This window comes from Plecotus auritus (genome assembly GCF_963455305.1).
Source record: "Plecotus auritus genome assembly, chromosome: 7".
NCBI classification, from domain to species: domain Eukaryota; kingdom Metazoa; phylum Chordata; class Mammalia; order Chiroptera; family Vespertilionidae; genus Plecotus; species Plecotus auritus.
In genome coordinates, this window is record NC_137774.1 from 52,097,437 (window position 1) to 52,109,859 (window position 12,423).

General features: G+C 44.2%; 1 protein-coding gene across 1 annotated transcript in view; it reads right to left on the reverse strand.

Moving 5' to 3' along the window:
* The window catches only part of FBXW10B (F-box and WD repeat domain containing 10B), a gene marked incomplete at both ends in the record, with an annotated part of 47,873 nt that extends 35,739 nt beyond the window's left edge, over nt 1–12,134 (reverse strand). Inside the window, 7 exons of the mRNA XM_080677391.1 lie at nt 528–728; nt 2,313–2,422; nt 6,477–6,599; nt 7,369–7,496; nt 7,595–7,795; nt 9,478–9,654; nt 11,630–12,134. Of these exons, the coding sequence (XP_080533517.1) occupies nt 528–728; nt 2,313–2,422; nt 6,477–6,599; nt 7,369–7,496; nt 7,595–7,795; nt 9,478–9,654; nt 11,630–12,134 (1,445 nt within the window). The remainder of the gene's footprint in view (nt 1–527; nt 729–2,312; nt 2,423–6,476; nt 6,600–7,368; nt 7,497–7,594; nt 7,796–9,477; nt 9,655–11,629) is intronic.
* Nucleotides 12,135–12,423: the final 289 nt, after the last annotated feature.

The following is a 12,423-nucleotide window of genomic DNA, read 5'->3' on the forward strand; positions in this document are numbered from 1 at the left end:
CATTACCTCTGGGTGGGAAGAAGAAAGAAGCAATAAGGGAAAGGCACATAATAGGATTTGGAGACTGACAATGTTTGATTTCTTGGCCTGAGTAATGAGTACAATGGTCCTTATAATTCTTTAAAAATAAATGTATATATACATTTCAAACACTATTTTACTTCCATATCCTATTTCATACCCACAAAAAAATGCTTTCCCCTGAAGGAATCTATGAAAAGAAATATAAATTGGGCCTTCATCTAGAAATGTTAAAAAGATACTTTCTGATTCACAGTCTTCAACTAGAAAATACTAGTAGATCTGATCATTGTTATAAGCCCATCTCATCCAAAGTTTAAACAATATACACGTTTTTGGTTTTTACCTTGCCAAAAAAGCAAAATGTGGGCTATTCTAGAAGTTGGTATTATTTAGGATAACTTTTCAATAACTACAAAAGGGAAAAAGTATATGTACTTCTTTGTTCCACAAACTGGACTTAGGCCCTGGGTTGGTGAGGAACCACAACTCGTTGGCCCACTCACCTAATACTCAGGTCATAGCTCCCGCTCAGGAGAAAGTTTTCCGCCTCACACACGAAGAGGGCACGGACACTCCCAGTGTGGCCTCGGAATTGGACAGGGATCTCCTTTGCTCGTAAGACGTCCAGAAGCTGGATCTTCCGATTGGATGACACAGCTACCACATCTCCCCCGGAATAGTGAATGACTCTATTTCTGTCCCACCTAGGTTGCCAGGAAAAAGGATGATCCATGAAAAGAGAGTTAGTGTCCTGCCTGGAACTCACTAGCACAGTGGTTTCACCTGCAAGTATATGAAAAGTCAAGGCCTTCCAACAAGGACAGTAGCAGAGATAAAGGCCTAGTATTAATGGGCCCTGATAGATCACTACCTCATAGCATAACAAAAAATCCATTTTGGGTAAATTTAAAACCTAAAGACAAAGGGCAAAAACTACAAAAAAAAAAATCTGCTAATTAATGTATGATAAATCCCCAAGAGAGAGAATAGGAGAATAGAGTATGCAGTATTTTCCAAACTTATTTAAACACAGAAACCTTTTTCATGGAAAACCTCAGAGGAACACAGTTGGGAAGCCCTATACCCACTGCATATACCACTATTTCTCTCTCTCTCTTTTTTTCTTAACCAATATCCAATGAGCATCTATTAAGTTCCAAGTCCTGAGCTAATAGGAGCCATGAGGAATACAAAAATGAGTAAGATATGGACCTTGACTTCATTGAGCTTGTAGTCTGATAAAACAAAGTGAGTTGAATTAATTTTTCAGTCATACTATTATTAGCAAATAGATAAAATATGATCAAGATAACCAAATAATTTATTATCCAAATATTTTTTATTGTGAAAGGGGACACTATTATTAATTACTCCAGGATCACAGAGTAAAGTGGGATTGTTTCAGTAAAAAGGGATGTATGGTCACTCTAAATATGAGAAGCAATTTTGTCCTCATTGCATTTGTCCTACCTTGAGTCCAATTAGTCACCATCTTTTCTAAAGAGTACCTATCACCATACCACTCATAAAAAGTCAACTTTGCCTGTCTCCTATGTGCTCTGTCTTTCCCTAAAGGACTGGTCAATATGCAATTCGTTAGTATGACTCACAGCCAAAAATAAAATAGATATGGCCTTCACAAAACCTTGTGAAAGAGGAGTGAAATCCTAGGCCTAAAGTATGGCAGAAAGTTGATTATTAAAGGGTCTTCTTACAGCATATCAAAATGATGTCACACTATGTAGTTATCATAAATACTATTTTCATATTTAATATGGAAAGATACCCACAGTATTTTGCTGGAGTGGGTTACAGAAATATGGATAGCATAATCCACTTCTATTTAAAATATATATTTATGCATGCAAAAAAATTCTAGAATAGACACCAATATTAATGGTGGTTATCTCTATAAGACAAGATTATAAGAGATCTTTGCTTTTCTCTATACATTTTCTGGCATTTGGTGGATTTTTGCCCCCCACTAAGCATATTTTACTTCTGAAATTAGAATAAAACAATAAAAATATTTTAAAAAAGAAAGATTTTATGCACATAAATTGTCCATAAATTTGTTGGTCAGTATACCCAAAATTTATAAGGGGAAAATATCCCCCACTCACTGCTGATAATAGTGCAAAAATCAAGCACCTATTCTCATGTTAATTTAGAGCTTGAGGTGAGGAAGGATTGCCTTTCCAAGTGAACAAGGGTCATGGGAATCCTAAGATGCCAGTGTGGGCAATTCAAGGATCTCTGAAGACCTAGATTCAGACCCTAGTACCTACGTGTCAGAAAGAATATGGATGTTGTAACTCCCACAGAAGACATTTCTCTCCTCCATCTGGATCTGCTGGATTTCCTGGTTCTGGTATGCTGTCCACAAGTTGTTGTCATTCTAACAAGGGAACACTTGGAGTCAAAGCACAGTGTCAACTTTACCCCTGTATCCCCTAGAGCAGCCGTGGGCAAACTACGGCCTGCAGGCCGGATCCAGCCCGTTCCGCTGTTCTATCCGGCCCGCGGAGCCGAAAGAGCGGAGGGTTCTCTTGCTCTCCCCTCCGCTCCTTCACCAGCAGCAGTGTTAACATGGCAACGTCGGGAAACGGCTGCAGCTGCTTCTTCTGAGTGGGCGGATTTATATCCGCCCATTCAGTAGAAGGAACGACTGCTCAATCTTCCAGAGGCTCCTTGTAATGCCCTCGGACGCGTCCCCCGACATCACCCTGGGAATGCGTAGACACGTTATCGTGATGATGTAGGGAGACACGCCCCTGGAGAGCACAGTATCAGAGCATTAGCTAAAAAGGAGACCAACAACACTGTCCCCACTGAAGTTGATGTTTTAAAGACCAAAAACCTTTCAACCCAGTCTACATTGCCATCTACATTTACGTCCCGGGCATAATTTGGAAGTTGCACTAAAGAAAATGTTTAATTTACTGTTTACACATTTTGTTCTTTTCTATTTGTTTTAGTTTTAAATTATTTTATTATATTTAAGTTTAATTTGAAAGGCTTTTGTACCTTTCCTTTGTTAGGCAATTTTACTTTGCCTTTGCCATCTTCAATATAAGGTATGTTATTGTGCTATGATTCCTCCATTTTTTGAAGTTTCAAATTATAATAATTAGTGTTTACATTCTTCTTGTTAAAATGTTTGAAATGACTAAAACTATTGAAATAAAAAAAAAAAGACCGTACCCTTTTATGTAATGATGTTTACTTTGAATTTATATTAGTTCACACAAACACTCCATCCATGCTTTTGTTCCGGCCCTCCGGTCCAGTTTAAGAACCCATTGTGGCCCTCGAGTCAAAAAGTTTGCCCACCCCTGCCCTAGAGTCTCCCCTGGCAAGGACACAAGGGCCCTCTTCAGGCTGTGGCTGTTGCTATGTGGTCATGGGGAAGGGCCAAGAAGCAGGCAGAAAGGTAATCTGTAAGTTAGAAAATATTGAGTTCAAGGTCCTAATTCTTCTCCCATTTCTTTGTGTTTCATATGCATTTTGATTCCATGAACTTTCAATATTACTGATGCTCAACTTTTTAAAAAATGAGCTCACAAAGGGTATACTCACAGATAAAGGCACAGGTCCCTTTTGACCAGCCATTTCATACAAGTAGGGTTTCACATTTACATTACATATACTTAATCGTACAAAGTATATTCATGGGAACTGCAATATGTGAAATTACTGTTACACACACTATGCATTCGCGCTTCAAAGTTTTCATACATCTACAACCTTAATTTCTCCTTACAGCTGCCTCGCAAAGTACATCATTCACCCTACAAAGTGCTCTCATCATTTTACAGATGAGGTATCTGAGCCCCAGAGAGGAGAAATCAATATATCAAATATCAGCAGAGGTGCTTGCTTTCCCTTTCCCTCCTTCCCTCCTTCCCTCCCTCCCTCCCTCCCTCCTTCTTTTCTTCCCTTCTCCTCCTTTCTTCCCTATTCTTTCTCTCCCTTCCTTAATCAAATACTTTCTGAGCAGCTATAGCCTGCCAGGCATGCTGAATTCTGGCACAGATGACTCAACTGCACTCCTAGTTCCATTCTTCTTCCCAGCCATACTCTTCCCTCTCCAAAAGCAGAAAATAATATACGACCAGGCAACCAAAACACAGGGTGAGTTTGTCATGAAAGCAAAGAAGACCAAACCATCATGATTGCATCTGACAGACCTTCTAGGGACATCTCTTCCTAAGTCTCCTTCCAAATCTTAGGCATCTTCATGCCTGTAGACTCTTCCTCAGGATGGCTGCTTTCCTCAGCTTACTCTCCTTTTTTTAAAAAAACGTATTTTATTGCTTTTTTTGCAGAGAGGAAGGGAGAGGGATAGAGAGTTAGAAACATCGATGAGAGAGAAACATGGATCAGCTGCCTCCTGAACACCTCCTATTGGGGATGTGCCTGCAACCAAGAACATGCCCTTAACTAGAATCGAACCTAGGACCTTTCAGTCCACAGGCCAACGCTCTATCCACTGAGCCAAACTGGTTAGGGCACCTTACTCTCCTTCTTAATCTTAACTAAGTAGTGATATCCACCTACAAGTCTCTTCCCAGAAGAATCTATCAAACTGCCTCCCCTCCAGAGGGCCAGTCCAGAGTCCAAACAGCTCTGTTATCTGCCTTGAATTAAATGAGGCTTCCCTGGCTTCTCACAGTCATGCTGGAATTCCTTGGCTCTTGCTCATTAATTAAGTTTTGAGAGCTTAGAATCTACATGGTAGAGTCATTGGGAGGAACAAGACCTGAGTTCAAATTCCAGCTCTGCCACTGACCAGCTATGGGAGCTTGGGCAAGTTTTCCAGCAACATGGCCTTCATTTCCACATCCATAAACTGAGAGCAATGCTATATACCTGGCCTATGATGAATATCAATTACATAATGTGTACAAAGCCCTAGGCACCATGCCTGGCACACGGTTTGAGCTCAGTACCTATTGCAATCAGCACCCCTCAGCAGCACTCAACCTCCACCTTTTCCTAGCAGACCCCTTCACTGTTTTGTCTCACTGCTTCACATGTCCTCATCTGGCCTCACATTGTCTCTATTTTCCCTAAATTATACATTTCTAAAATATTAAACCCTGTCTGGGTGGTTCTTTTTTGTCAGGCACTTATAGCTCTTTCACCTAAGGAAGAAGCATGTTCGTTTCATTATACCTAACAGAGCAACAGGCTTTGGAAGAGCAAGTCAGCATTTCATTTGTATTTGTCTCTGTTATTCTGCTGGTTAGGATCCTGAAACTCTCTGTGCCTCAGTTTCTTTATCTATAGAATGAGTGAATGGACCAACTCAAAGATTTAAAAAATTGCAAGTCAAATGAGGTAAAAAAGTGTATTTACCTTGGCCCATATTTTTTTAAAAATGCTTTTAATTAGTTGCCAGCATTTAAAAAAGCAAAGAATGTCACATGATAATTTAGGTTTCTAACTTCTCTCGAAAGTTCAGGTGGTCTAGGGGGTTGAGCTTCACAGTCTCCCATGGCAATAATTAGCTCTAGCTGAATATCAACAGGCCCCTTCAGATGGGAATTGAACCCTCTAATCCACCACTGTTCCACTGTTCTTTACTACTTACACCACCACCTCCCTCATTCATGGGACCTGTCTGGCCTCTACAGACATATGAACTAGATGGTCTCTCTGGACACTTCTATTTCTCAAATTATCATTTATAATGCAGTTTTCTTATGGGAAGCTACAGTCTGACCACCCCTCATTAAATATTCTTTTAGGACCCATTGAATAGTTTCAAAATAGAAGGCGCTCGAGCAAAGAGGAGGAAGCAGTAATCTAATGGTTCTAGGAATGAACCATGCCTGGATAGGCAGAACATAGAGTTCAGGGTCTTCCATCTGCTCTTCATTATTGCCTAAGATTTGGTAGGGAGATCTATGGTTAAGTAACTCTCCCCTTCCATCCTAGAATCAGAATGAACCTGGATGTGAAAGGTGAGAAAGTTTAATTCATTCTGGACCCTGAACATTCTGGACTGGCCCTCCTGTTCTCATTCCAGAGCCACAGACTCCTGCAGCCTCTAGATGCATGGACGGATAGGTGTGGAGGAAAACCCCAGCTATCACTAGCATTGCTCCTGGCTCTGAGCTCTGCACCAGACGACTTGGTGCTGGGGACATAGCAATGGGATCTGAAGTAAGGACAAACCCTGAGAGGACAACCAAATTAATCCATTTGTTTAACACATGAGGCATTTCAGGCTTAAAGAAAGGAAGTAACTTAAGCTAAAGGACACATAGCACAGAATTCTGGTCTTCGTAGGGAATATCACTTCCAGTATCCTATATCCATATGCTATATCCTATATCCTCCCATTTCCTATACCCTATGTAAGGACTGAGCCTGGACTTCAGCCTTCATTGGCCAATAAGATATGATTTTCACAGTTATTTGCCCCTAATGCCATCAGAACCCACCTTTGTTCTCAGTTTCCATTTCTGATTTTTCACACGTATGCGCTTTATGTCATCTGTCATTTTAGGAACTGGGACGAAAAGCTTGCAGGCATAGGTGGGATCGATTCCCTTTGTGTAGGAACCCTGGTGGGGAAACAGAAAATGGCTACTCTTGGTTCCTCTCTCCGAGAGAAGGGAAAAACTAGTGTTTGGCAAGATCCGAAACAGGGGTGAGCTCTGACTCAGGGAGGCCTGAGCCTGGCCAGTTAGGCAATAGTGTGTGTAGACTGGCTTACGGAGGATAATACTAAAGATCTGGAACGAGACCAGAAAGAGATGGTCAGCCATCCCGTTTTCCAGAGGATGAACTGCCTCACCATGCCTGCTTCTTCTCCTCTTCTCTCATCTGTCTGCTGGGAAAAATCCTAGCTCCCAAGAATCCTTGATTTGAATTAGGTTTCAGATAAGAAACGGAAGTAAAAATGCCAGAGAAAATTGCATTTTAACCTACAAATAGACTTTGTGGCCTTGTAGACATCTGTGTACTGTGTCAGGCTGACCTAGAAACATACACATGACTTCCTGATTGCCTAAGCCACAGTGCAGCTCTCGGGGCCGGGGGTCAGGGGTTGGGGCAGGGGTAGGAGGTGATTCCCTGCTTCACATGATTTCCCAAGGCTCTGCCTTTCTCTTCCTGATAGGTTTCTACATGTTGTCCCTGCTCAACGCACTCACAATGGTATAGATTAATGGGGAGTCCACACAGAAAGGAAGTGACTGTTGAAGCCTATGAAGCAGCAAAATGGAGCAGAAGGCCATTCAAAGGGTCTGCTCAGTGGACTGAAAGGCCCCTGTCAGCCAGCCTCCACAAGGAAGTGAGGCCAGTCTGCAGACCGCCCCTCCCGACGAGTACCTGCAGTAAGGCGATCTGGTTGTGAATGAACGAATGTATCGAGTAGTCCTTCCTGACTTTCTTTGCCAATACAGCCCAGTGCTGGCTCACAGAGGCACATCTGTTCAGGGTGTTTTTATCGAGCATACCTGGAGGGGCGGGGGGCGGGAATAGATAAACCTGGGACCCTTTAAACTGGATTGCAAAGGGAAGACTCTTGAGAAATCCCCAATACATCCCAGCATACTTAGAATATACTTGGAGAGATGGATGGGCAGTTGACGGATGAAGTCCCGGTATTTGCAGGCTCCAGAAGACAAGTCTCTGACAACATCCAGGTCAACCAACAGATTGGAGGGGATGTACCCTGCCTTGAGCATGTGTGCTCTTCTGGAATATAGCCTATTCATCTCGGAAATGCACTGGAGCGAACTCTTCCACTGTCCCTCTAGAACCAAGCCAGAGAAAGGAACATGGTTTGTCTCCGTGTAACTCCAGGCCAGAATGCATCAGAGTCTGCCCTAAGGCTACTGGAGTTTTGTCATTTCTTCTGCAAAAATGAAATTAGAAGCTCCCTAACCAAATATGCAAGTACTGTCCAACCTTCCCAGCTCAAGGAGATGTCTGTAGTTTTAAAGCCTGCCCTGCTCAGGAATGGCATCTGGAATTTCCTTCAAATTAAGGAAGCACTGTAAACAATTTTAAAAGAGGGGAATGGATGAAATAAATTGGTAAGATGTTGATAATTGTTGAAGTTAGGTGATGGTTATGTGAATGGTAGAGGCCCAGTGCATGAATTCATGCGTGGATGGGGTCCGGCCACCCTGGCTCCAATCAGCGGATTGGGACCAGGCCTGTTGGGAGGAGGAGACAGCGGGAGGTTGGTCAGCTGGCCCACCCAGATTGAGGCCCAATCAGGGCTGAGCTGGCTGGGGGGAGGGCTGAGGGCGATTGGCTGGTGGGCCCCACCCCCAAATGGGGTGGAAGTCAGCGGCCGGGGTAGGGGCTGTGGAAGGTTGGCCGGCCAACCCCACTCCCGACTGGTGTGGGGGGGCCGATGATCGGGACAGAGCTGGCTATGGGGAGGGGCCGTGGGCCCATCAGGGTGGTGGGGGCTGATCTGGAGTGGGGCTAGCCATGGGGAGGGGCTGTGGGCAGTGGGCCGGCCAGCCCTGCCCCTGGATTGGGGTGGCGGGACGGATCTGGGGTAGGACCAGGTGGGGGAGGGGCTGCAGGAGGTTGGCTGGCTGGCCCCACCCTCTATTGGGGTAGGGGAGATGATCCGGGGCAGGGCCAGCTGAGGGGAAGGGATGCAGGCCAATTGGGGTGGGGTGGGCCCATCAGGGGCAAGGGTGGCAGGAGGGAAGGGCTGTGGAGGGTTGGCCTGCCGACCCACCCTCAATTGGGGTGGGAGAGGCCGATCAGGGATGGGGCAGCCGGGGGGGGGAGGGGTTGTGGGAGGTTGGCCGCCAGCCCCACCCCCAATCAGGCCAGTTTGCTGGCCACAGTGGGCATCATAGCAACCAGTCGTTTAGGTCATTATGGCATTCTGATCACTGGCTTTTTATATATATAGATGGAATCTATCTACTTTTGAAATTTTCTATACAAAAATGGTTTAGAACCTATGTGTTATATTTCCTGTCATTGTTTCTTGTATATGTCTTGCTTTGATGTCCAACTTAGAAAGGCCTTGAGGTCAGGGTTCAAATCCCCCACTGCTTGTATTTCCTATTCAAGGAATCCAGTGCTGCAAAAACATCCATTGCATTTTTCAAAAAGAGTGGGTTGAATTCTAGGGGTGCCAACCATGCCACAGGTCAGGGGCTAAACAAGGAACTTAGCCTGGGACAGAGAGAGGCTTCCAAAGAAGCCCTTGAGAGTTTCCTGTCTGATCTCTAGTCTCAGGTAGCTCTCAGAAGGCACCTTGCTGGAGACTTTTGGGTCATAATAACTGATTTTATCCTTGCTTCTCCCCTTCCCAGAGATTCCAACACAGCATAAGTGAAAAATGAAGGTTAATTCCCCAAATCTGTCATCCCCAGACGCTATTGCCCTCTCAGCCCCTCCAACTCCACTGGGGCTGCCCAATCTCATATCTATTGGCTTTCTCACTACAAGCCAACTTACCAGTATTAGATGTTTCCCACCCAACATTTTTAAGCAAGCTTTTTCCCCCTGAATCTTTGGACAAAGGGAAGGATGTGCTCTTGGTTCTGGCTGTCCAGTAGCCATTTGAAGGATCAAGCTGGGGGTTGTAGTATTTCTCAGGAAATAAAAGCATATGATTGGGGTCTTGACCAAGTCCTGAAAAACAAAAGATCAAGACAAGGTTGTTCTTTAAGCAGGTGTGTGGAAGAAAAATGGCAGTAAATTATTTAATTTCTACTTGTTTCTTTTAAATCTACATAAAATGGGCCAGGCCAATTATGTCTGTTTTCATTTGGGGCCTCTGAGTTTCTATGCAAAAATCACAGAAGGCCCCTACTTAGATTTTGCCAGCCTACCTACAAGCAAAATTTATCAGAGCTCTTTAACAGAGAGCATGAGAGAGCTGTGGGCAAGAGCTGGAAGAGGGACTGCTTTTCTGGAGCTCTTACTTAATTTTCTTCAATGACATGAATAAGTATCCTTTAGTCAAAATAAAAAAAAATTAACTTTTTAAGAAAGAAGCTCCCCTAGGACAAGGAGAAGGTTGCACAACTTGTAACTGGGCTCGACCCTAATATAAGTAGCTAATTGCTGTGGAGGGTGATGAAAACCTTTGAGAGTAAACCACAGAGCAGTGCATGTGGGTGTAAAGGCCAGGCCTGCTGTAGTCTGCCCTGCCTTGTGGTGAGGGGTAGCACTGCACAGTGGGAGATGCTCAGGGAGTTCTGGTTTTCAACCCCCTTGGCTGGGTGACCCAGTTCAAGTCTCTCAGATTTCCTTATCTATGAAATTCAGGAGCTGGACTAATTTTTTTCATCACTTCTTCCTTTCAGATTATCATTCTTTCACTTCCCTAATGCAAAAAGAAGCCAAGTGGCATATATTGGGATCTAATAGCCCATAGTTCATCTAGCTTAAAAATCCTTTTGGATTCCACTCATCTACAATTATAAGGTCCCCTGGACATTAGGAATTTCCATCATTCAAGACTTCACACTCTGAAACTCCTGCACCTGATAGTTCCCTCCCAGCCTGCTCTTATCTCCACTAAACCTGTGCTTCCCCACACTGGACCTTTCACTCCTGGACCCCTGAGAAATCTACCTCTTGCCTCCTTTCTGGTTGTTTTTGCTTCCCTGATTGAGCTGGCCAAACATTTCCAAGATCTTCTCACCCACACACTAGATCAGTGGTCGGCAAACTCATTAGTCAACAGAGCCAAATATCAACAGTACAACAATTGAAATTTCTTTTCAGAGCCAAAGTTTTTAAACTTAAACTTCTTCTAATGCCACTTCTTCAAAACAGACTCACCCAGGCCGTGGTATTTTGTAGAAGAGCCACACTCAAGGGGCCAAAGAGCCGCATGTGGCTCACGAGCCGCAATTTGCCGACCACTGCATTAGATCAATGGCTCTCAAAGTGAAGTCCCAACCAGCAACATCAGCATCAGCTAGGAACTTGTTAGAAATGCACCTTGTCAGACCTGCTGAGTCAGGAGGTCTGAGGGAGCCCAGCCAGCTGTGATTTTGTAAGCCCTACCTCGGATTCTGATACAAGCTAAATTTAAGAACTGTGCTAGCCTTACTTAGCCCTTTCGCTAGCTCCAGCCTTGGATAAACTCCATTTCAAGGCTAGATTTTATGTGCAAGCAAGGAACATAGTGGAATGAGTGAAAAAATAAAGCCCTAGGTTTTGACCTGTTGGCCTGGTTTCTGCAGTGAAGGGTAAAGGACAAAACAATTCAATAGCTTCCCCCTCACATCCCTCCCAAGGCCAGTCCAATCTCTAGCTCACTGATGCAGGAATCACACCAGCCTTAAGTGATAAACACACAGACTAGCCATTTCTGGGCCGAAGGGAGGCAGAAACCCGTTTTAAAAAGGCTTGACAGTTAAAAGTTCCATACACCCTCCTGCATTTGTCATTTAACTATTTTCTGGAAGGAAGTTACATTCAGCAATTTCTCCTTTGGTAAACAGGATCTGGTGTTGGGGCAAAGGACTCTATTCTGCTTTCTAGAAAATCCCAATCTACCTAAGTTTGTCCACAACTCTGGCTCCTTTACTGACTCCGGGAGCCTGGTTCCTGGTCTCTGGGCCCTCTGGTCTCTACCTGTAGCCTTGTTTACCTAAAATGGTATCCTGCTCCCTCTGAAACAGGACTCTGATGACGTTGGCAGCAATGAGCAGTAACTTGGGGTCGCACATCTGCAGCAGCAAGAGTGTGTAATTTGCCTTAGTCCGATGGGTGCTGCTCCCAAACCAGCACAATATCTCCCTCATATTCTGCTCTATTGTCCTATCCAACATCTGGTTCACGGAGAACTTCATGATGTCCCCCTCCTGCTTGCTGAGGTCGATCCGGGACCTGTTATAGATGAAATCCTTCCCCTGTGTGGTCTGAAGGATTGTTTGGAAATAGTGTAACAAATATAAGCTATCTAACTGTCCCAGAATGCTCACTAGAAACCTCCTCTGAGCTATGTCGCCAACCCTTCGGAACCACTCTTTGGTGGAGAAGATCTTCCTAGCCAAGATGCAAGTTTCACACCTCTGACACACGGGCACAGTTTCATTTCCCTTCTCACAGCGAAAATAGGGGACAGTCTTGAGCCTTGATTCCATGTTGTCCATAATCCCGAGATGACCAGCTCATTTTATACTTGCCCGTGGTCAGCTCCACCAAACAGCAGAGGGACAGGAGAAGCTGATAAATATCCCAAATGACGCTTTTCTATTACAAACATCTCCCAGAGAAAAAGCAAACCTCTGAGATGGATGGAAAGCTTAGCTCTCCCAGAAACTGCCAGTAGAAGTCTGGCTTTTGGTACTGAACTCCTAGGAAACATGGTTTTACCGTAAATCTCCTAAACCTGGCACTGCTTTTGTGGAGGCAGTTGCTGTATATTCTGAAAGGGCTGGT